The sequence below is a fragment of the Chanos chanos genome, chromosome 13 (genome assembly GCF_902362185.1).
Source record: "Chanos chanos chromosome 13, fChaCha1.1, whole genome shotgun sequence".
Taxonomy (NCBI): Eukaryota; Metazoa; Chordata; class Actinopteri; order Gonorynchiformes; family Chanidae; genus Chanos; species Chanos chanos.
The window spans coordinates 8794104-8820285 of NC_044507.1; the positions used below are offsets into that span (position 1 = coordinate 8794104).

At 41.9% G+C, this 26182-nt stretch overlaps 2 protein-coding genes across 3 annotated transcripts in view; both read right to left on the reverse strand.

The window, feature by feature from the left end:
• The window catches only part of mob2a (MOB kinase activator 2a), a 37138-nt gene extending 26472 nt beyond the window's left edge, over positions 1-10666 (reverse strand). The window contains exon 1 of the mRNA XM_030789990.1: positions 10240-10666. Within this exon, the coding sequence (XP_030645850.1) occupies positions 10240-10256 (17 nt within the window). The 5' untranslated portion in view covers positions 10257-10666. The remainder of the gene's footprint in view (positions 1-10239) is intronic.
• Positions 10667-19359: 8693 nt separating this feature from the next.
• Positions 19360-26182, reverse strand: part of dusp8a (dual specificity phosphatase 8a) — a 31816-nt gene continuing 24993 nt past the window's right edge. For both annotated transcript variants that reach the window (XM_030790761.1, XM_030790762.1), the window contains 4 exons: positions 21733-21899; positions 21196-21355; positions 20789-20912; positions 19360-20540 (listed from right to left, as the gene is read on the reverse strand). In XM_030790761.1, coding sequence (XP_030646621.1) covers positions 19478-20540; positions 20789-20912; positions 21196-21355; positions 21733-21899 — 1514 coding nt within the window. In that variant the 3' untranslated portion in view covers positions 19360-19477. The remainder of the gene's footprint in view (positions 20541-20788; positions 20913-21195; positions 21356-21732; positions 21900-26182) is intronic.

Here is a 26182-nt window from a genome sequence, read left to right on the forward strand (position 1 = left end):
ATTTCTTCAGGATTAAAACATCAAAACACGAATGCGATATTTAAACAAACCCCCCCCCCCGCGGCGGTAAAGCCAGAGAGAGAGAGAGAGGCGCGCGGCGATTTAAAGGCGCGGCCGGCGAGGCGACGGAGGTCGGAAGAGAGAGAGAGAGGAAGGTGCTGGCTTAAGATCGAGCGTAAAGGGCACGGATCGAAGCGGACTGAATCAAAGGAAGCGCAGGCTATCAGCTCTTCTCCTCTGTCCGCGCACCACCCCTTCCTCACGCTCAGAACACGGCGACGGCAGGCAGAACACGTACGCCCGCCAGGAAGTCCTTTCAGGTCACTCCCGGTCACCGCCCGCCGTCACCAATGTTAGAGAACGTTTAAAAAGGCTGAGGCTTCCAAGAAACAACCTATCCCACCCAAAAACATCTTGACACAACCACGCAAGTAATTCGCCAATAACTCAGGATACGGCGCTGTTTTTGCAGCCCTTTTCGCGTAGATTGAAAAGGAGATGATTGAAAAAAGCTCATTTTCAATTGCATTCTGACTGTGCTTATGTAGGATATATGAAGCCACACCCTCAGAGATGCATACAGCATGATTTAGAGTGGAAAGCAGGTTGTCAGTAGTGACATAATGTGATGCACGTCTCAGTGGTTGACTCAGTTGACCGTACCTTCTGTTCCACGCACAGACTGTGCCCCAGATGAACTCGGTCTGAGTGTAAAGGGACCTGAACTTTTTTATTCTCTGTATATATATACAGAAACACTCCAAATCCAGCTTAGACAGGGCTTTGACAGAGAAGACAACAACAGCTCATGCTCTTCCACTAAAGACACTGCTTTTCAATGCTTCTTTTGTTGTTGTTTTTTTTTTTTAAATGAGACACCCAGGCCACAAGCTACTGTACGAGAAGCTGTCCGATTAACAATGAGACAGCGTTTGGCAGACGTGAACACCATGTATAAAAATCCTGAAATACAATAGAAATGAATAGAAGTAGACATTTCTCTTTAAAAAGCTATTAAGTCCATTTTTTTTATAATATCCTTTGCCTTGGGAGTGCTACTGTTTGCATGTTTTGGGCACTAGGTCAGTTACTGAATACTGTAATGACTCCACCTTAGCACAGCCTTAATGTCTCATCGAACCACCATTGTTTAGAGGTGAAATACAGTTAAGATATCACATCTGTCTCCTGGCATGTCCTTATGTCCAAGTATTTCAAAGAATAAAGCGTATATTACTGGGTGTTTACTGTTTATGTTTCAGGATGTATGTTGAACACTACATCAGTGTACCCAGTTTGATCTGAAAGCTGTAAACCCTTTCCCATCAGCAGCAGCAAAAAAAAAAAAAAGAAAAGAAAAGAAAAATAGCCTATCCCTTACATTTCAGCTCTTCTTAATCAGTTCAATCACTTTACTTTCTCTTTCACTTGCGCGAGCAAGATCACTTTACCCCACTTAGCAATTTTAAAACAAGGTCCATAAATCAATGTGACGGCCTCTCAGCTCCAGTTTGAGCAGAGGTTAAGATTCCGGGTTGTGTGCGACTGTTCAGACATATAATCTCCGTTTGCCTAGCGTAGCCGTTCAGGGCAACGACCCGTTCCATTACCGCGCTGCTCCTTATCTCACTCCGCCATCTTGGCCCTTCAACTCAGTCTCCAGGGCATCGATTAAAAAGGTGTATTTAAACGAGCCTGTGACGGGTATTTGCACGGCGACATTATTCAAGCCTTTAAAAGCGACCATAAGTTCTCAGGTGTTTGGACGCACGTTTCCTCGGGGGGGGAGGGGGGGGAATCCGAGGCTGCGTAAGACTCTCCCGTGGAACTGAGAGAAGCTTTTCGGCGCTGTCTCTCGAATCTTTGCTAAAGCCAGAGGAAGTTCAAAGACCTCTTGGAAAAAAAAAAAGAAAAAAATTATGACAACCATGCAAAAATTCCCACAAGGAACATGTACTCTACATCTCACCCCACTCAAAGACTGCTGACGGCAGGAAACGCTGGAGACGCAGAGAGAGAGAGAGAGAGGGCTCAGTATGCTGAGTTTAATTAGCCTTACCCTTAATCTAAAAGTGCTCTCGTGTTGACCATGTTTGGACGTAATTGAACAAGTTTAAAGGCTTAAAAGCTGTAGTGCACATGAACGAGGAAGATGGGTTTAGATAAAAAGGGAGGGAGTCTTCTACTGGAACCAAGTGAGACCACAGGCAGAAGACATGTAACCTTACATATGCTGCTTGACCTTTAGAGACATCATCCAAGCCAGAACAGAGAAGTGACGCACGCTAGCAGGGCTTCAAATAGAAGTGTGAGTCCCCTTTTAGGAGGAACTTTGCTGTCAGCTCTGTTTTATCTACGGGCATTTTCTTGTTATGTGATATTTATTTTGTATTTGCGCTGTCGGTTAATTATCCGCTGCGGTGGACTTTCTGCACTCTGTTTATTACTGAGAATCCTGTGGGTTGATTTGGGGTTGGTTCCGAGAACTGTAGTGTCCTCCGGAGAGAAATAAAGCGGGTTTTTCATCCCCTGACAAGGCGTGTTTGGAGGAACGGAGCACCTAAGGAACTACACAACAGTCTGAATGTGGGGCGGTGAAAACGTACTGTACCCAGTTTAGACCTAATTGAGTTACACCCAGAAAGACAACCCTCTGAGCATCATCACACACAACTGTTAGTGTCCGAGTCAGAAAAGGAGAAACCAGTCTCCCATTACGAAGAGCAGAATGGGTAAATGTCTCCTCGAGTTGACAAAGGAGTAAAGTTCATTAACGATGGGTGCTACGCCAGACAAAAATGAAAGTGGATGCATGTGCTGCCTAACATTCTGTTCTCAGAGTAAATTAAAACTTAATTCAACGAAATGAACTTAATTAAGACAGACGTTACATATTAGGAAATGAAATGTCTGAAAGAGCCTGAGAGCCACTCTGTGCTCCACTGGTAACAGTTAGTCTGGTGTCGTTAACCCAAAAGCTAAGCCTGTTCCTCTCCAAATCCTGTTATGTAATAGGCAGCCCTATATCATAAGACCTGTGCGAGAAAACAACAACAGCGCTAAATACATTTCACAGGTTTCAATCTCTAACCAGTTTGAAAAACTGCTGCCAATTGTGTTTGTTCATTACAAAGCATAGCTTAAATATGAGTAGGGCAAACAAGCACTGGAACAGAACATGTTTCAGCATTAGTGGGTTAAGTGTTACAGATAACAATGCCACAGTGACTTTATGAGAGGTCACAGTATTGGTCAAGAATACTATATTCCAGAATAAGAATTTATTTCTCTCATATAGTAAAAAAAAAATCAGATAAAGAGGAATCAATGGGAAATTCAAGGAATCAATTCAATCAATGGGATTTGATGAAAAAGGCAGGATTGCACAAGAGCATTAGAGAGAGGACAAGGAGAGGAAACAGAGGACCATATTTGTCAGGGTGTTTTAAAGAGGCCTGAGACCAAAATCTGTTTCTACTGGACTACACACCGCAGTGCTCTGCTCTCCTGTGGGTTCAGACCAAAACGTGGAGGCTTTTGGGCTGACTGACAGAACATACCACAATCCAATTAAAACATCATCTTTACCAGGAGCTCAACTAAAGCTAATGTTCCATAACTCCAAAGGGCTTTTTTTCGTCTTCTTTTTTTTTTAGAGGACTGAGTCTGGATTCAGTTTACCACACTGAGCTCAGGTCAAGATTGTGAAAGTACATTTCTTCGTGTTAACAGACCATCCCGGTTTTTGTTCTCTTCACTGTTACAAACCGGCAGCTGTTTTAGGACATAAAAAGACATGTGAGGAGAAGTTTAAAAGAAGGGGTGTTTGAGCAGAGTCAATTAGCCTGATTTATGAAGCCTGCTGAATCCAGTGAGAACTGGGTCTCTACTGACTCCCAGTCCGTTCTCAGAATCCCTTTCATCTGACCAAAAAATCAACCTCATCCCATAAACTGTCCCAGGGCTTGTTCAGACACTGTCGTTTTTCTTCGTCCTCTTCACGCACGCATAATGTTTTTCAATGAAGGGTCCTGAAAAGAGGACAAGTTTTGTTCAACAAGGAGTGGTGAGAGGGGAGAAAACTGGAAAAATCCAGATTCAATATGTTTTGCTGGAAGTGAATTAGGTCAGTAAGAACAAACCTTCAGGTCTAATGTAGTATTTGATACTGTCATGCATACCAGAAGCCTACTTCTGCATGTGTCAACAACTTGCAGCCTATTCTTTTCTTGTGTCTTTAACTCTGTTGTGGTTATATGAGTGAAGTATAAATGAACATATGAAAACAATTTGTGCAAATAGTTTTGCATGTGATTTTTTTAAATTACATATCTGCATATGTCTTATAACCATATGTCTGCATGAAATTTTCATTGCAAATATTGGAGGAATTTCTTTTTTAAGCAGTTGCTGTTGTTGCTCTGTTGTTGTTGTGGGTTTTTTTTTTCTTTTTCTTCTTTTTTTTTTTAAATCTCCCAAAGAAACCATCACTAAATTGAATATCAGACATTAGAGTTAGGCACATCACATCCCAAGAAGCACTTGTCCCCTGGCAGCATCGGTGCGGGAGACTTCCAGAGATGTCAGAGTTTGAGTTAAAACAGTGACAGCTCTAAAACTGACAAAGACAACATGCCTCCGCTGTCTTCCCGACAAAGCTTACACAAGACCTATACCACGGCCAAAAAAGGACTACAGGAGCAGTCGCAAACTTTAACCTGTACTTACTGATGGTTTAAAAGATCATTCATCCCCTTCTGACAGGCAAACTACTCTCAATAAAACAAACTCTTAAAGCCAAACACTTAGGTAACTATGGGACCTATCCAAAACCCCAAAAGACAGAAGTCTCTAGAACGTGAAGTCGTACAGGTACAGTGGCAAATTAGCTAGTTCTGCGTGGGCGTGATAGAGCAAGCAAGTGGGAACATGACGGCTGCGCCCGTTGTAACATGGAGCTGACGGTTCACACAAAATAACACGGTGCACGCATCTGGAAATCTATCAATCGTTCAATAAAGTCATAAATAATTAAAACAAGGGAAATAACCCAGCAAAACCGATGTCTTCCGAGCACTTTGATTCGTTTCTGAAACCAGTGGCATAGCCAGTTGTCAGCTGATTGGCTCGGCATGTTTTGACAGAGCAAACATGGCGAAAGCATAGTTTACCTATGCCAAGTCCAACAGGCTGAAAGAGTACAAATCCCAAGGCCAGGGGCAAACGTCACGACCCAAAAACAACTTACGACCCAAACTGTGCAATCCAAATCAAAACTCACAGACCGACACGGTTAAGAAAAAAAAAAGAAAAGAAAAGAAAAAAGGTCAAGGAGAGGTCCATGTTGGTTTAATGACCTCCAGTGGAAAATAAAAAGGCAGCCTGCATAGCAGACTAAGACCTGAGTGGATTATCTTTATCGTAGAATTAAAAGGAGGGGTCAGTGCAGACAGCTCACGCAGTGGAAGATTGGCTTCCACTCGTTCACCACAGTTGCAGGCGGATACCACATCACAACTGGCGGACCGGCGTTGCATCACCCAGCCTACGCTGCCCTGAGGTAATTCAAAAGAATCAAAAACCAATGAGTGAAACTGCCTTTCAGTAAAAGCCTATGCTAAAGCTCTGCCGTTTGTCAAAAGTCAATCAATGCTATTCTATGTTCTGTAGGGCCAATTTCTGAAGTAAGAAAAATGCTCAGTTGACACAGAATGCAGACCTGGTTTGTAACTGAATGTGTAGTCCATTGTACAGGTTCACACATGGGCCTTACGTTACAGCTTTGAAAACAATTGTGTGTCACCCCCCCCACCCCCACCCCAGTCAAGACCATTTCCTTCCCTTCCATTTCTATGGAATAACATTATTTTTATCCCGACAATCTGCTTTTCTGCTTAATGTCTTTTATTTAGTGTCTGGAGGGACCAGGCTCTCTTTCCCACTCTTCTGCCTCTGCACCCTCACACTTTGTGATTCCAAGATAGGTTTCGAAAGATTGTCACTCCGACAAGACGCATCACAAAATGGGTTTATTATGAAGGCCAAACAGTCAAATATATGATTAAACTCTTTTCTGTTGCCTCCAAGTAGAAAGTTTAGTAATAGCCTTGGTTATTACCAGTAGTCTACAGCCTAACCGATAAATCGCAGTTCCTTAACTCTATAGAACTGTTTTTGTTGGTGTTATCATAAAGTTTAAATGCTAATCTTACCATTCTTCAACAAAAAAAAAAATCACTGTTATTCATACCTAACATAGCCACTGTGAACAATACATGCCACCAGCACCAAACAACAGAGGCTGGTTACATAACCAGTGAGGAATGTGCATGTATCGTGTCTGTCAACCAGTTCGGTCAGTTGCACGATGGCACAAACTTGTAAGAATGCTGGACAGTGACCAAGGCTAACAGGACGTCCAATCTTCCTCCGACGGCCGTGCTAAACTCGCCCTATTCAAGGCATGACTAACCATGCCACAAGTAATGCAATTCACACTCCACGACATCTCAGCTGATGTTTTTTTTTACTTGACTGTTGAGCACAACTCAGGTTGAGCATGCAAACGTATAAACGTGTAATTGGTTTCGTGAATCAGAGGAAGGTGGTGTTCATTCCGCGGGAAAAAAAAGCAAAAATGTGCTGACAGTCTGGCAAGCAGCTTGAGCAAATGTCATATGGCCAGTCATGTCACTGGAGGAAAAAAGGCTACAGTGCCTCAGAAAAACTCAAGAGACTTCCAAAGTACAGCCTGACGGCAGGGAGCAAACATCCACTCACACAACTTCCATCTTGCGCCATAAATGATCAGACTTAAAGGAATCGACTCACGCTAGAAGAAACTTAGGATTCTTTCTGACCTGAAGAGAATCCGACACTGTGCTCATAATGAGGCGCAAAATACACTATACACACATGCACAGGCAGTAATGTAAGAGTTGGCCATACATGAGGAAAAACGCTTAACCAGTGCATACATCTTTGCCAAGTTTACTCTACTTTTTATTCTAAAGAGGTTCCTGTAAGGATACATACACAACCACATGCAAACAAGGTAAAACTCAAATCCATCAATCATATACTTTCAAGGTATCCCTGCGGATATAGGCTACTGAACAATGACAAGGCACAAACGGTGGATCCAGGACACTGCTAGCTCCTACACAGTACCCTGTGCAGAGAGGATAAAAAAGCACTCTGCAGTCAGAAAAAAGGGGCAAAAAAAGGGATATTAAGTTATTTACTCAACCCCATTTCATTTTAACGACTTTTTAAGTAAACCGTGCATGGCTGTATACACAAGGTTACACTCAAAGGCTGTGTTCAGAGTAAATATCAGACCCACAGATTGACTCTATGACAATACACTGCGTCCCAAATGGTTAAGCTCATTTTACTGAGTTGCTCTTGTCTGGGGAAGTTCTCACGCCTTAAGTGCAGTTTCAGCTTCAGCATGTGACCTGTAGCCTTACATATGAATCTAAACAACTTCATAATCGACCCTTTTCTAAGATTCAGAGTCACTATTGACTAATCAGGAAATTAACACATTCAGTGAATCCTCACTTTCAGTTTGAGTTGAAGAAAAATACATATACTCGCATTCATTCATTCATTCATTCATTTCTCATTGATAACTTTAACAATACAGTCCTTCTGCTTTTAACTGGTTTTCATCTTTGCAAGTGTGCAAAGTCTGCATAAAGTTTACTCTCGGGAATGAGAGAATAGCCCTGTTTAGGCAAAACCAAATTTCAGCAGATCTGTTTTTTCCTGAAAAACAGAGGAGTCTGTTTTTTTGACACACCTGAAGGTTCTTTTAAAGGACTGAATCAGCCAGAACATTTTATTTTACCTGTTATCTAAGTTTTAAGAACTATATCCAAACTTTCCTCTTCATCCTACGGACCGATGCGCAGAACTGAGCTAACATGCATGCAGAACCCATTTGTCATCCCCCACCATGAGGAAAAACAAACAAATGAAAATAGACAAAACGGTTGTTGACCTTCAGCAATCAGGTCATACACATAAAAATCATTAAAACGGTGACTACACCAGTCACCAGTGTTACAGCAATAAAGAAGAAGTATAACAAAAACCGGACCATGAGTTAACTTGCTTAGAGAAGGATGCAAATGTAGTTTGCTACAGCGCAAGGCAAAGGTACAGCTGGATTATTCCAGAACTTATTTCCATCTTGGAGCCACCAAGTCTCCAAATCGTCACCACTTTCACAGCGCAGCGCTGTTTCCAAGGGTTTCCAGAGAAAAAGTCTTTATTAACAGCCATTTACAAATGGAAGCACCTGGAGTTTGAAAACACCTCTGGTGCTAAGAGTGGAAAAGGGTTCTCTGGTCTGATGAGATGAAAATAGAACTCCTTGGCCACACTGAGAGCCCGTGGGTTTTGGTAGGCGAAGAAGGAGGCACATGCTGAGAAAAATTCAATACTTACTCTAATACATGGTGATGGAGCAGCGTCGTTGGTGAAACTAGTTTACCCGGTGCCTTGTGAAGCTAAAGTGCATAATGAACTCTGGCATTTTCTACCATTCTGTCCATCACAGGCACCAATAATGTATATATATACTCATACATAGACAGACACACACATACAAAAAACACACAATTACACACACGGATATCAATACTTATTTCCACTTCCTGTAGGGTTTTACTTTTTTGGGGCTTTCAGAAACTTACAAGGTGTAGCTTCGCTTTCTTCCTGTTCAAACTCTGACACAGACAGACACATAAATGTCATTGTCATTAAATACTGTCACTGTGTATACTGAACAAAATCACACTTTACTAATGCTTATTTAATCTTATTTGGAGGGTAGGAGAGCACTGGTTTTGGGAGGAGAAGTAGTGTGAGTGTACCTGCACACACAGTTTCAGTTTTTTTTTTGTTTTTTTTTTAACCCATGTTATTAAGTTACTCAGTTAGTCTTGTTATCAATTTGAGCTGTATCTCATCAATTACTCCTCATTCAAATGATTCAGTAGGACACACCATTAACAAACACTGTGCCTAAGAATGGTGAGGCCATTTTAGGATATTACATTTCAGACCTTAAACTGAAAGTTCTAAAAGTTGCAAAGCGGCCCGTGTGAAAAGGAGTGTCGACTTTTTTGTGGCTTTGAAAGCTACCACAATCTGACTCTACACAAAGAGAAAGAGAATGAGAATAAGAGAACAATATGCCACCACGTTATTCCATATTTTATATATTTAAATATACCGTTTTTAATCTTACTTGATTGTCAGATAGTAGCAACTTCACTTTTAGCGGTGGTGTACAATTTTACCACATTTCTGAATTCCGTGACAGCCTTTAATCCACACTCAATAAAGCCTAATTGTTTTAGCATCAATTAAATACTGTTATAAACCCACATTAGACTATCCATAACAATACTTGTTAATGTACATTAAATAATACTATGAATATTTTCATAATAATGCTATAATAACGTACTCCTCTCATTAAATAGGTGTGAAATAAAAACACCACAAGTGCACGACAATTCATGTTCTTCGCACTTCAGTCATTATTTCTTTAAAAACGGTAATATTACTGAAAGAACACATATGTTGCCTAGGCTCCTGTACTTCGCCTACTCAAAAGGCGGAAGAGGAACAGCCAAAATAAATTGACAGGTCAGCATCAAAGGTTCGCGGTTGTCAGCTCGCTGAAAGTAGCTAACTGCCATTACGTGCTGCATGCGCACCACAAAGTGCAATGATGATCATGACACAGCCCACGTTTTTGAAACCGTTATAAACTTACGGTGTGAATTCATCCTAACAGATTACCTGCTCTAGTTTACGACACTTACTAAAAGAGAGCGAAAAGGAACATGCCTCCGGACTCCCAACGTAGTTTATGTATAAAATTAACAGTTTGTTAACCCTAATCCTGCTGGCAACGCAGCAACACATGCGAATATCAAGTTAAACTAACGCCATAAATGTAAATGGTTCTAATAAAAATGGATTCTTGCGACTGTATTTACAAAGAACGACGATATATTGGAACAGCGTGTTAAATAAGTAATTTGACATAAAGAAGAGCGCAGCCCATTTGTTCAGTGTGCTCTCAACACGCATCTTCCACTAAGTTGCCTTAGTTTCAATTAGTTGAAGTTGACACAGCTGCTCCTTCCAATGGACAACCCAAAACTATGTGAGAAACATGTTTTGTGTGCAATCAATAAAGAATATTTAACTCACCCCATCAGCCAATCCATGTTTTATGGCTGGGAACAGTATCCACGCGCGCTGGAGGCAACCCCTCTGGCTACTTTAGCTGGGCACCCCAAACTGGACCCTGTCTTGTGCCAAATACCGTTTTAGCGGAAAAGCCACTCTTCACTATCTGAAACAAAAACTTGTCGAAGACTCAGCTCACTAGAATGAGAAGTGTCACACGGTGGATCCGGTGATGCCGCTCTAAAGGCGGTTGAGAGGAAGGCTACATTGACTTTGAGGTTGAAGACGTTGATGAATAGGACAACGGTTTCGATTTAGCAAGAATATTAACCCTTAGAATCGCTGTGTAATGGCTATCCGGCAGCCAGGTGAACCTTCTCTACAAAGAGTAAAACTACATGAACTGTTTCCTTGAATGCCGGTGATACGTACTCTGTCATGAACCCTAGCATTGGTTCTTGAGCCTCTACCGCTGCAGCGATAATTCTGCCGTGCTTCCTGCAGAGAATCCGGAAGTAAACATAGAACAGACACCCACCTTCGTTTCCGTGGCTGTGTTCCGTCCCACACAGAGATGTCTGGGATATGTAGTTGAGCGTAGGTAGAACAGAAAACGTTCTATATTTGTAATTCTACGGTACCTTACATAACGGAATGCAGTGGTAATCAAAAACTGTAAGTACAGCCTTCAAAACAGTATTTTTTGTTAAATGTAAATATTGTAATTCAGTGTAAACCTGGAGTTTTGCTGACAAATTATTTTTAAAATTATTGTTACATCTGTAATCGATATACGCAACTGGCATGGTAAGACAATGCACTGTATGACACTGTAAGACTAACCACTGTCTCACTGTTGCTCATTATTTTGCGCATGGCAAGGCTTCACATCAGGAAAATCTAATGGGATTTTACTGAGACATGTCATCCTCCCATCTTTGGTTCCTGATATTCTATAAATACCAGTCCTTCCAGGCCTTGGAGAAAATGTCAAGAATAGATGTTCCGTTAATAGGCAGGAGAAGCCCTTCAGGATTGGACCTCTCCAGGGCCTCTATCTCAAAGGGAACCAATCGCCATAAAAAATGGGTGGAGTTATGATAAGGACACCTAAAAGATTTGTATATGCCTAGACAGTGGTAAATAAATGTTTACATCCATGAAATATGAGACCATGCCCCAAAACAGAAATGCACAGGACAGTTTCGCATGCGAAAAGTTGTGACATAACCCGCAACATAAGTATTGTAGAGGGTGAAAATGTTTTTATGTAGTGGATGTAAGCTGCCTATGATAAAGGGATGCTGAAAACCTATCACCTACACTTTTCTCAATGCATTAAGATTTATATCTGTATTATTATATCACTGTCTCTCTTTTCCAAATTAAGTAGTATCATCGACTTTAATAAAATCCTCAGCCTAGACTTAATTACAATTTTGAGCCTTTAAATGTCTGATGAGAACATTTAAATTATAGGTGACAGTTGTGTATGAAAATCATGTTGTGCAATGTCATAATGTTTGTTCGTTTGCACTTGGAAAGGACAACCTGTCTGAAAGTGAAAATGAACGACTGGTCCAATGTAGGATCGAGGGACTGCTACACAGTGTACCGAGAGTCCGATACATACAAGGTCATTTCCTGAAAGCCATCCCCTCAGTGAAACTGATGCTCTAATCAATACAGACTCATTCCAAACAAGCTAAAGAGATACTCCTGACTCCAGCCTGTGTCTGAGCAATTACTTCAGTGCTAGAAGAGGCAATATTATCAGCAACCTACAGTATAGCATCCACATTTAAGAGTTTATGGATTTGTATAGTTTTTCACTCAGTGCTGAGAGAAGAGAAGAGAAGAGAAGAGAAGAGAAGAGAAGAGAAGAGAACAGAACAGAACAGAACAGAACAGAACAGAACAGAACAGAACAGAACAGAAGCTAAATATATGGAAAACCCTCAGATTCTGAATTTTTCAGGGTTTTCAAGCAAGCAATTATTCATGGACAACTAATTCAGTGTGATGCAGATGCATTATGATCATTAGTCAGTCATTTTCCTATCACAAATGTTACCAGTAGGTGGCAGCATTGCCTTTGCTCCAACAAAGTTCCATATATTTCCAAGCATGAATTCATGGCACTGCCAGTTTGAAAAGTAAGCCAGCTCTGTTTAGGGATTAAATGGCTGACAAATTTTGGTTATGAAATGATCTCATCATTATAATGCTCAATTCATTTTGTGTTGCAGTAATTACTGAAGTATTTGGACATCACTGACAGAGGCGTTCAACCACTTAAATTATGCTTATTGAACCACTAGAATTTAAATTTGATTGACTTTAAGCCTCGATTCCAAAAGTCAGACATATCACTATTACCAGATTACACTTCCATGCAATGAAAGTAATTACAGCAACATTGCCTTAGAATGAGTAATATCAGACATGTCACAATGTGTACATGTCTTACATAACACATTTTGGCATAAATGCACACGCATTTGTTCAGCTCTGAGTCGACAGACAAAACCAAAAATCAGTAACAAATTAACAGGGTATATGCAGAGTAGATCAGCTATGTGGAAATATTAAGCAATGATTTCACATCCACGTTCATAAATCTTAAATTTGGGTGTGCATATAATGGAGGAATAGTACATTCTAGTAGTATAAGATGCTGGAAGCATACAACAGAACAGTTTCAAGTTACAGTACGTACTACAATGAGTCCTTGTATTTTTTTTCTCTCTCTCTCAATCCCTAATGAGGAAAACGTTCAGGATCTCCTCATATGTGAAGGGGTAATTCAAGGACAGAGGTAATGGGGCAAGAAGTCTTTGGTGAAGTCACTTACTCTAGAGAGTGGAAAGTGTGGGACATTTCTATGATGTAACAATATCAAAAGTTTCCATATTTAAGCTCTGGGAGCAGACACCAATCTGGCACACAACATGGCCCCGTCTGGGAGTAATCAGCTCCTCCAAAGTTCTGTGTGCATATGTGCTCCTGCTCTCTCTATCTCTCTCATGCACACAGATACAAAACCACACTTACAAATTTTCTCTTATTAAGTCTGCAAAGATGACTGATTACTTACTGATTACTTAGATTACTGCAAAAGACCCGTGTTTAAATTTGCACCTCAAGTACAAATATTTTTTTTGTTTGTGTTCTCTTTCACCCTGTAGCACAACTATTTGGCAAAATTTTGAATGAGCTAATCTGTTCAAAGCTTTTCCCATGAGTTATAAAAACTCATCCATCGTTAAACTCACAGCAAGGGGACCGACTTTTGCTTTTTCTGACCTCCTGTGTCAGTGTTACATTTACATAGAGTTCCTAGAGTAATTGAGGCTACCACCTGAACTACAACTTAGCTAACCCTTATTAGTGCATTATGGGTGTTACGGTCAGTTAGCCAAAAACTATCCCTTCCAGGTTGTATTTCACATGACAGTAACTCCCAGTTGTTGGTGTTATGAAGTCATGGACCTCTGCTCTGACAGCCACCAAACTTTTCTATAATTCTATCTCTCCGGTCGTTCACAAAACGTTTCGACCCCCAGCTGTCATATGCAACTCAAGTCATTATTTTTAAATCCTTATAGGTGCACAAGTATTTTGTATTGGTTTGAAAGGATAGCATATTTGATGCAATTCTGAATGATGCTCAAATTTAGCTTCAGTTCAGTTTCAAAAGGTATAAGTTTATCCTGCAATTGTTAGAGCCAAAAAACCTTTTTGCTGTCCAGTGTCTTTCGTGCAAGCATGATTGGTTAGAAAATAAGACTTGTTCTTCACAGAGGTCAGATATCTTCATGTGCCAGTTGTTGGAACAGCAAATCTGATAATGTTGACTGAAAAGGCTCTTAAAGATTTCATTTTATGCAACAGAGTTATAGAGATGTTTCCCCGTAAACTCTAAATTAATTCAATTTAACCCATTTATTTGACCCATTTATTTTTACTTATGCAGCCTCTCTAAAGAAAAGTGTTTTGTCTCTTTTTGGGGGGAATGCAACTACACAACAATCTCTTGGAACGTCTTTTTCTTCATTAAACAAAAATTTTTGAGTGGCTCAAAATACACACTACAGAAATCACTGTATCACTGCTGACTTATACATATGATGGATCTCCACTTTTAGCAAAATCTTATGTAAACTATAGTTATTTGAATACCTCAGTCTTTTTTTATTTTGTTTCTAAAAGGAAGTCGACATACACCTGGTTACTCTTAAACATTCTACATATTCAAAAGTCACTAATACCTTTTACATACTACCTACAAATAACATATAATGACTTACACAGTAAATGTCCACATTTATTGCCTAAAAAGCAGAGGAAGTAAAAATTCCTGCAAAGTTCCCGTTGAGTTCCTGAGAAAGTAGTTTTTTTGGATATTACATTTCCTTTCACAGTATTTTCCCCACACGCAAATACAGTACGTATATAAGGCCCAAGGGCTAACGTTACCCATCAGGATGACAGTAATTTCCTGATAAGAGACTGTAAAGGACTCCTACGCTTCCAAGGCACTGTACTGTGAAATATTGAGTGCATTGCCAATAACTGAAATTGCGGGCTTTCCATGGAAGCCTAACAATGCCTTAATGTGTAATGGTGAAAGGAGTTTCCCACACTGTCAGCAAGCACTGAACTTGGACATCTGCAGCTCTAAAACATTGGATACAAAACATGGATACAAAGAAGTATTTAAATAGAATAATACACCACATTCTATATTGAAGTATTTAAATAGAATGTAGAATACTAGTTCTTACCACTTTCTGTTCAGTAACTATCCCTTAACATGCTATATTTATCATGTATTTTTCTAGTAGATACTTGGAATTTAGGAGAGTGTCAAAGGTAGTGTTTCTGAACTAGCACTGAGTTCATGCTCTGCTCCATATACAGTCTAAATATACAATTCTATCAACAAAAAAACACAGGAGAGGTGACGTAAGCGGTGTTAAATATCTGCTTGATTAAAATCTTTTATTGTTACCCAAAAGAAAACTCAGAAAGAATTACAGCATGATTACCACATGAATAACCTCATCAAGAATTCAATGCACTCATGTCTCCAGTTGAGATTTTTGTGCTTTTGTGGTAGACTGGGGTTAAACAGAAGGATCTCTGTTGAGTCTAAAAAGGCAGCATGTCATCATGCGGTCAGAGTCAGCTGCTCTTCAGTCATTGGACATTTACATACGGACAAGTCATCGGTATCACTGCACAACACACTATATAAACACATTACCTCATTGAACTAACACCGCACCCACACCTAACCGCTCAATATGTCACCCGTGAAGCCTGACAGATTTGGAGCAGAAGGATTATTGAGACAAAGGAGGTGGTGAGATTCACTCACATTTATAGTACAAAGAGAAGAGGAAATTAAATTGAAGAAATAGAGAGGGGTGGCAGAAAACAAGGGAGAAATTCTACTGCGCACAGATGGGAGTCTCTCTTCTGTTTTCGCCACGGGACTTAGAGCACAAACAGGATCTGTTTATCACTGACTGGTTTCACCTTGACCTGGAAGCCCAGCGCTAGGACACGGCAAAGGGGTGGGGTGTTTCCTCAGAGCTGACTCTGCACTGTGTTGTATAGTCACTTGTATAACCGCCATCCCCAACGCCAGCTCTCTGTTCCGTCTCTTTTGACATCTTTTTAGACAAAGAAGGAGGCTCTCTGCTCACTAAACAATAGTCAAGAACACCACAGCAGGAAAGTATTCACAGAAAAACAAGAGAAAGAGAGAGAGAGAGAGTGAGAGAGAGAGAGAAGACGTCGTCTAGGAGAAGAGGACAAAAGAAAGAAGTGCTATTTTAATACCTCGGCTTTATGGGTGTTTTTTTTTTTTTTTGCGCGTTGCTTTACGTAAGGCTTTCCCGTCTTAGGTGCGCACTTTTACAGATTAGCCAATGCCGCACCTGGCCGTCTCTCAGGCCCACGCACCTGGCGGGAGATCCTGAAAAACTGTCCCACCCACGGCACCTGTCATCACTGCTACATAAAGACCCTTTTTACTTTTGTTTCATAGAATTACCTTTGACTCGCATTATGACCAAAGCTAACACTTCGTCACATATTGTATGCGCTACGGTGCCATGGTTACCCGAGAAACAACAACAAAAAAAACGCTCTCATAATCTGGATTTATCAGTACAGCCATTTCTATGCCCATTTGAGACATATGTGTTTTAAGTCTAATAATTAAGCGACCAAGTGATAAAAAAAACACTTCTTTGAGTTTTCTTTTTGGCATGAGGCATAATTCCACTGATTCTCATGTGGTACAAAATGTGGCAGATTTCATTATCAAAAACGTCACCAGACAGCGTAAAGCGCTAAAATGTACAGAAAATGTAATTATAAAAGAGAGGGTTTTTTCCCCCCCTACACAATATAATTTACAGTTCAGCCGTTTGATGTGTTTATGCTGAAAATGTGCATAGCAATGTATAGCAAATCTGGCATTTTAATATGAGTGATGTGATACGACACCTCTGAAAAGATTCAAACTCAGACATGCTAATTTTTTGTAAGGTTTTGTATTTTCATTTCATCTTCACAAAACAGGTACAAGGGGAGGAAAAAGCCTTCAATAGAACCTGAGGTATTTTGCGTCAAGCAGCCTAAGGTATCAGGATTTTCTTTTAAAAATTTCCCTAAATCAATTATATTTGTATATACGTTGCTATTTACACAACATATAACAATAATAATAATAATAATAATAATAATAATAATAATAATAAACAATTAAAACAATTTCAGCAATAAGGACAGCCTGCATCTTTTCATTACATGTTTTAAATAATTATAACATTATATTGAAAAATATAGTCAAGGGAAAGAAATGGAAAGACAGGTAATGCCTCACACAAAGGGGGGAAAAAAAAACTGAAACACAGAAATCCAGGTCTGAATTTACAGCAGCACAAAGACAAAGTCAAAGGTTTGCCATACAGAAAAAGCTAACTGAAATTTACATACATAAATAAATAACCATCTTGCATCAAGATGGTAACACCATTCACATTTGCACCTTTCATATGGAGTCTCTTTTTTTTTTTTTTCTTTTTAAACCTTTGGAACATAAAAGAAACACGCGCACACATACACACACATACAAAGAGAGAGAGAGGAGAGGGAGGGAGAGGGAGAGAGAGAGAGAGAGAGAGAGAGAGAGAGAGAGAGAGAGTGGACATGCACTGTGCTAATACACCCAGAGAGGTCTGTGTTGGGTTTGACTCGCTGAAGTTTCCCCTGAGAGCGACAAAAGGTAGGAGTCTCTACCCCAGTCATTTAGTTCTGCCACAGTCAGCGGCAGCCTCTGCAGCTCTCAGTGTTCGGTGACCACGTTGTGCTGTGCCAAACACACAGCAAGCCTTTTAACGCTTGGAATGGTCAACACTACAGCCAACAGACAGCGGTTGACCACCAAGTGATATGGCCTGACAGAGAAATAGCTGGATTCTCAACACACTTGGTGTGTGTGATTTTGCATTCGTAAGACCAGCACTGATGCGCGTTAATGCTTTCAGGGTAATTTCTTTTTTTGTCGTTTTTAAATTGTTTTGTTTTTTTTTTTTGGAGATTGTTATTGATCCGGAGGTTGATGGATGTAAGACAGTACATCTGTCATTCACGCTCATTCATGTACAGCCTCCAGAAAGCAGGCCCAAGCTCACAATAAATAAATTCATAAATATGCAGAGCTAAGGGGGACGCATTCAACCCCTAAGACTCACTGTCATTTTGACCCCTTTTAACTCATGTGCTTTCAGACAAAATGTTCAAATTCTAAAAGAAAAAGGAAAAGAAGAAGAAGGAGAATAAGAAGAAGAAGAAGGAGAAGAAGGAGGAGAATAAGAAGAGCTGAGTTACATTTAAGCCCATCATATGATGTTGGGATATTCTAAGGATCCTTCTAGAAGTTTATTCATGCTGGATTACAGTCTGAATTATTTCAAGCCAATGCCTTGGCTGGATAGACAAATAAGCCACACCAAATACCCCATTTGGTGACACATACGGCAGGACATGGATAGTTAAACGTGGTTTTACAAAATATCGTGGTACCCTTTCAAAAGCGTTTTCAGAGCAACAGAAAGTGCATTTATACGTCAAAAGAAAATCCGTAAAATCACTCTCCCTTGTAGAGGAGGCAAACCGAAAGAAGAATAGCAGATATTGCTTGTAGTTGTGTATCTGTTTGTGAGAGTTTATAAATACCATAAAGCAAAACTGAGATCAACACAAAAAAACTTCCACAATCATTATATTATTTCTCATTACCAGAATGAATGGATAAATTAATTTAAAACTATAACCGAAAGGAAAACAAACAAACAAACAAAAACACAACATTTGAAGTCCATTGAAATCGCTGTGTATAGTATAGAATCTGTCTTGTCAGGAAACAATAGTCATTGAGCATGCTCAGTGCACTGAGATCGGGCAACAGTTCAGCAGAGAGGGCTTTTTGTCGTTGCCTCACTGCCAGTGGGAAGGTCAACCCTGAAATCTGGCCTAGGTGAAGTACTAACACTGAGAACAAAAGAGTGTCAGAATATTATGCAAAAATGGCCACAATTCCTTTCCTTCATAGAGTGCCCACCACCTCCTCCAGGATTCCATTGCGGCTCGAACACAGAAGCAGGATGGACGAACGCGGGTACACAAAGACGCCTTCATTTATATGTCTTCTCAAAAAGCCAGTGCTATGGCGTTAAGTCTGTGGCACTCCCTTGTGCTTTGGGGTGGCACCATACCCAGTACTTAGTAATGTAATACCAGAAATAAGTGTGACGAGAATAGACCCGAACCATGCTTGATTCTCAATACACTGTGAGGCTGGTAAAGCTTTATGAGTGGGGGGGGGAAACAACGTTAGTTTCTCTGGCAAGCAGTGCTCAGAGGGAAGAGTTTGGATTCTCCAACTGGGGTTGCTTGCACACGTTACAGCAGGTTTAGCCTCAGTCCTCTGGGGATAACGAAGGCTTCAACGCTAAAAGACGAAACAAAGTCCGGCTGTGTCCAGCTCGACCGGTGAGAAGCACCCCAAAAAAAAAAAAAAAAAAAATCCCAACGTCTGAGAAACAGTCTTTTTTTTTTTTTTTCAGCAAAACTCATGAACTTAAAAAACGAATGCTATGCATCATAATTTACCCCAGGTGCTGTTCTCACTCATAGTCTTATGCCTCTGCATGACAGTTCTTTTTTGTGCATCTGCATGTCAGGAAACCTCTATGATTTCCATACTGCCTGAAAAACTGGACTGTTTGCCGATTTTGCCCAGCTCTTCGCGGGAGTGCGTCTCGGAGATGCCCTCCTCGAACTCCATCTGACAGCTGCGCCGCTTGAACTGTTTGTCCGAGGCGCTGGCAGATGAATCCTCGTGCCAGCTGCCTCGCGAGTCCCGGGGTTCGGCGGATTTCTCCCGCAGACGCACCGTTTCGCACCCATTAGGCAACCCGCTGCAGCCCAGGGCCACGTAAGCCGAACCGCCGCCGAAATGGACCGCACCCCCGCTTCCGTTCAGCGACTCTGAGCTGTAGAACCACGGAGCGTCACCGGTGGGTGTGACGGGGGTAGTGGCCTGCACGGTGTCCCGATGTTTGGTCCACATTGGCCCTGTGCCCATCGTGGGCAGGCTAAGCAGCAGAGATGGCTTCAAGCTGTCGTCCAAACTGGGGCTTTTGTGCACGGGAAGGGGTTGGCCAAAACTCAGGTTGAGCGAATGGACCGGCGAGCTGCCCGCACTGCTGTTGTTCTTCCCTTTTCTTCTGGACCGTGGTCGTCCCTCTGAGATCGACCCGGGCGACTCCGCCGACCCGGGGCTGTCGGAAACCGGCGAGAACTGGCAGACGCCGTTGGCCGAATTGGGACTGTCCAGCTTACAAAGTTTGGGGACGTCCTCGGAGTGGACGGGCGTGACACGAGGACAGTTGCTAGGGGTGTACACGGACTTGATGTCGAGAGAGAAAGAGCGTTTGAGACGGTTGGTGTCTAGGATACGCTCAGCCGATAGATTCAGGCCGTTGAAACCCTGCTGGAGTGTTGTGGGTGACACCAGCTTTTTCTCTGATTCAACACCCTCTGTTTGTGCATCTTGATGCCCCTTCTCTGGCTTGGTGGTTTCTCCTTTGGACTCCGGTAACTCCTGAGACTGCTCAGCTCCCATCTTCTCCTGCCCCGAAGACAAGGCTTTCAGGAGCCGCAAACCCTTCTCAAACTCCAGCAGCTGTCCGAGAAAGTTAAAGTTGGGTGATATCGAAGGCCTTCGGTCCTTCACAAACCTAGCGAACAAGGAACGAAGCATATGAATTCATAAGCACTTGAATCAAGACTGTCCTAATGTAACCTGACATGGTCACACACACACAAACGCAACAAAATGTTTTGAGACAATGACAGTTAGCTATTGTCCACACGTTTCTATGCTAGTCATTTTTCAGGACTAAGGAAAAACATCTAAAATTACAAGAAGAAAAGAAGGGCTTTTAAAACATGCAATTTAACCTCGCAAGCATCCAAGCAAACATACCTGTATGCGTCATCCGATGACAAACCCATTGTCTTCATGATGTAAGCTATGGCAATGGTGGCTGACCTGGAGATGCCAGCTAAACAATGGACAATGACTCGGCAGTTGGAAACCTTGGCTTTATCTGAAAAGGGAAGAAGAAACAAAAACGTGAGCAAATACACAATGGAAGACCAGGTTTAGGCAAAAAAAAAAAAAAAAAAAAGAAAAGAAAAGAAAAGGAAGAAAAGTAGTCTTATCTCAGATACCTTTCTAGAGAACAATCCTAGGCTTGCTTATGCTCAGATACCTTTCTAGAGAACAATCCTAGGCTTGCTTATGCTTGCCTGAGGCAATACACTCACTTTTCATGCTAGAACATGTTTGTCATATAAACTATAGCCACTCTCCCACATGTCGATCCTTACCGATGAACTCATTGGTTTTGTCCAGCCAAGGCAGAAGTTTCTCACAGTAGTTGTCATTGACAGGAATGCGCATGAAGTGGTTCTCAGAGATGAATTCTGGCTTGGGGCATGTATTGCTGGCATTCAACACATATGTAATGCCATTCTGAGCCATGAGATCCTGAGCCATGAAAAAGCAAAAAAAAAACAAAAACTTTTCAGTCCTACTGTCCTTTGTATATTAGTATATAAGAACTGTTTTCAGTACTGTCCCCTTCATAGTACAGGCAGAGTTAATATAAGGTGTGTTATAAAACAGCAGTGTATATTACAGAATTACACTCAGTCATTTATCATTGAGTAATTAAGTTTTGTCATGTACTATATCATTCACGGGATATTTTGATCTATTGCATTTCTAGCTGTAGATCAACTGGATGAACAATTACAAAGATGTAGGTTTGAATCATTTCAATCCTTGCTGTACAATCCACATTCCACCCAGCTTTCAAATGGGTGCATATTACCCCAAAAGCCCCCCCCCCCCCCCCCCCTCACCTTGTTGAGCACGTCTTTCTGGGAGCCCAGATAGAGATGGGGCAGGATGCGTGTGGGCCCCACGTTGGCCACTGGCAAACAGGGCTGAGACAGACTCATGGGTAATGTGGCAACGGGCTTGCCCTCACACAAACCAGGGAAACAGGAGGAGAATGCTGCAAAGCCTCCTACGCAAAAAACCAGAAGAGAAAGACACCTTATCAGTCATAGTCAGATCAAACACGGACTTAATGATTACCTCATGCAAATCTGTTAGAGAGCTGCAAGACTATCCGGAATGTCTGGACTGCGCTGGTGGCGAAAAACAATAGGGTATTACAACAGGTGTGTCTGCACCACATCTACTGACAGGTATAATTATGACAGCAAGTTCTCAAGAGCTTTTTAAGCGATCACGGAACGAAAGAACGACAAAAGGATTCCGTCAAAGATTCGTTTAAAGGTCAAAGAAAACCAGTTTGAAAAGTGAAATTATATAACCGGACTAAAGACAGAGAACTCTGCCAGCGTTATGCATCTGGAGCGTGGCGATTGTGCGCCAGTAACCGTAAAAGAGAAACACCTACTTCACGGATGGATGGAAAAGTGCATAAGCTCTGTTAGTCAAAATTTCTGTTGGGTCATTATGTGTTGGATCTAGGTCACTGGCTATGAGTATGAGAGTGGCTAATATAAATGAGTATGACCCCTTTAAGAGGCGGGTGGTTCCAGTTTTGGCATTTGTCTCTCCCAGCTCCTTTTCCTGCATGACCTAATATCCTCTGCTGCACCATTGCGTCAGGCCCAGAGAATGAGAAAGACCACAGGTGCAGCCCAAGCACAGAGGCCCCTGATTCAAATCCTGCAATATCACCCCTGACAACCACACACACACACACGCACACACACACACACACACACGCACAAGCACACACACACACACGCACACGCACAAGCACACATGCACAAGCACACGCGTGTGATAACAGATACTTACACACAAGCACGGGCACTTTCATTAGCCGTAATGAGCGTACCCTGCGCACGTTTATTTGTGTAGTTGGGTAATTGGAATGAGGAGAGGAAGTAAAAAAGAAAGTGTCTGGTGAACTGTGCAGTGCTTCAAGGAAAGCGTGAGCCCCAGCAGATGGGTTAAAACCTTAATCTCAGATGAGCTCCATGAGAATCTGGGACGAGATAACCCTGAGCACCAGCATAGCAGTCGGACAGAGCTATGACATCACTGTGCTCAAATTGCCAGGAGACAGGGCACCAATACACAGGACAGAGCACAATACAGAGAGAGAGAGAGAGAGAGAGAGAAAGAGAGAGAGAGAGAGAGAGAGAGAGGAGGAAAGAAAGAATAAAGAATGAGTCAATGCAAATAAAGCAGCGTGCTGATAAGTGGTATAATTAAGGAGTTAGTCAGCGAGTGACAACATCTAACATCACTTTGTCTCACCATAATTCATCATTTAAAAGTGGTGTAACCACATGCAATAACAGTTAACAGACAAAGTAGAACACCTGTTCTTCAGCTGCCGTGGGGAACTGATCAAGCAGCTTTACTGTTTGCAGTTACTGGCCCTTTAAGACTTGAGTGACAAGCTGTCTGTTTCCAGCTATTAATGGCAACAGCCAGGGAGATGACATCACCTCTCAGCGCTCACATAGACAGGGAGGGTGAGCGTGTCACTTCAGGCAGAACGGGCCTTTGCTTCTCTATTTGCCTTCAAAAGGCTGTTAGAGGATGAATGAACACTGGCCAAATTTTCCACGACCCCCCGCCCCCCCAAACCCTGACCCTCCGCCTTCTTCCCCCACAGACCCCTCCCCACCTCCCCCCAGACCCCCCACCCACCACCCCCCCACCCCAACGCCTCTCGCACCGTCTGGAACCAAATTCACCATCAGAGTCCAATGACATCATTGCCAGGGAGGGCCCGTCGCTATGTCAACATTGTCAGCTATCCTCAGGAGACTGTGGACTTTGCCTCATTGGACTGGTATCACAGCTTCCCTGCTGTCCTTCAGTGAGGTAATATCAGACCATTAGTGTTAACCTGGGCAGTTCAGAAACCCTACACCTTCTCAACCTCTCACTAATGGCATATGAGAACCTCTCTAAAGAGTGCAAAAGGGTAGGACACTGAGAACACCATGAAGAACAGGAAAAGGAAGCAGGAAGGATCTCTTTCAGTCTTGATCTTTGAAGGTTTTCTTCCTGACCATCACCATTCGTCATGTTCTCATGCTTGGAGTATTCAATCGGAAAGCTTTATATAGAAAGACACCCTTCAAATTTCGATAGGAATGCGTTCCTGGACAACACAACATAAACAGGAAAAAAAGCCATCAAAAATAAAGGGTGTTGAGCTCAAAAAAGGGGGGAAATTCTCAGACAAATTCCACCAAATCACTGTAAAACTTCATCACAAAAGTTTAGATAACGAGGAAGTCCGGGGCTTCCCTTTCTGGTAAATTGGTTTAATATTATTCAACAATAACCCAAGAAAGTTAACCAGGACCACAAAATCATACGCCCAGTTGTATAATGTAATAAATGTAATAAACTGTGTTGATGATATTTCTCTGTTCAAAGGTGCAGAGCACTGCATTGATATTGAATCAAAACCTCCTCTCTTATACTGTAGAGTGGCTCCTAGAAGGGTACTTTTGTTCTGTGAGACCCCCAGGAGGTTAAGTTTATGTCACTTTTAGTCACTGCTCACCTGACCCTGCAGACATACATATGACATGATGTGTCCTTTGTCATGTTTGTCCACAACAGAATGCAGTCATTCTGGAAAAACCCAAGCAGTCCTCAACGACTCCCGAGTGAGTCAACCACTATTTTATTCACAACACAGAAACATGTCCGCGTGCACATACACAGACATACACACAAACCCAAACACACACATACACAAACAAACCCACCCACACACACACACACACACACACACACACACACACACACACACACACACACACACACACACACACACAAACACACACAAACACACACACTTTGTCAGAGTTCTACTCTGATGTCATTGTTGACCTTTGTTCTCTGTAATTGTGTAATGGGGTCAGTGAGTGGTGCATGATGAATTTTGGTGAGAGTCAGTGCACAGGGAAGACAGCCACTGACAGAATTGAGCTGGACTGGAGGGCAGTGTGCCACTAACACTGAAAGCTTATGTAAGCCTGCCCATTCGGTGCCCTGCTCCATTCGGCTCCTTACTCCAGAGCGGCTGCGCTCTTACTGTGGCACTTCATTTTGTAGCTGGCTCAAACTGAATGAAAGACAGCGTAGGGCTAACAGCCTCTGTTACACAGTAACATGACTCTGACTCGGCCTCAGATGAAACAAAGCCGGGCTTCTAATTATACACAAATTATTCTAAGCTCAGCAAACGCGTCGACATGAACAATCACAGGAGAGGAATATGTAAAAACCATGAAAAGCCTTATTCATTAAAAAAAAAAACTTTTTTATCCAAATATGTCACAAGTCAGAGCTGTAAAACACAAAGGCCTTGTTCAGTTGGATACACTGCACACACACTTAGCCACATTCTTCTGTTATGAAAGAAAATACAGAAAAAAATAAATAGAGGGGACAAGTTGTACACTAACCAGTCTTTGATATAAAGCTACTTGGCCCCAAGCTCCTGACCCCTATCCTAGACACCTTCCCTGTGTGCCGTTTTTTATTTCTCACTCTCTCTTCAGCTGGTCTCTATAGACAGCCTTAAACAGACCTTCCATTCACTGGCCTGTGTCCAGAGGCATTGATGTGACTGAATGAGGTCTCTGCACACTCCTCTACTCCCGACTCCCGGCCTCCAGATGCAGAAAGACATGACGACATGGAGAGGCTTCTCCATCTGTCCCCTACGTTCACCCATCCACCCATCCACCCACCCATCCACCCATCAATTAGCATCTGAATGTCCCTCTGCATTACATCATTACCACACATATTCAGCCTTTACACAGTGAGCGGCACTAAAATGGCTGGGATTTTTTTTTTTTTTAATGAACACTTCAGGTCTTTTACAATTGCATGCTAGGATTTGAGAGAATGTGCTACTGGACATGCAAAGGGTTAAAACCACTTTCTGGCTAACAAGTCATGAACGGATATCTCATTGCCATTGCGTTTTTCTATTATTTGAGCAAAAGACCACCTTTGAAATTCAGCAAAATTCTGAATAAAAGTGAGTGCAAGTCTATTGAGCTGCAAGAGTTGCAAGATTCTATAATTAGTGTCTCTCTGACTGAGGTATGTTATAATGACTCACATATGCACACAGACACACATACATACACACACATACACACACACACACACTGAGACTTAGTTGCAGGGTTTTATGTTGAACCTACTCAGCGGATCTACCAGACAGTCCCCTGTCTCTGGATGGGTCTCTGTACCAAAGCTCAGTCACCTCACTAATACCTT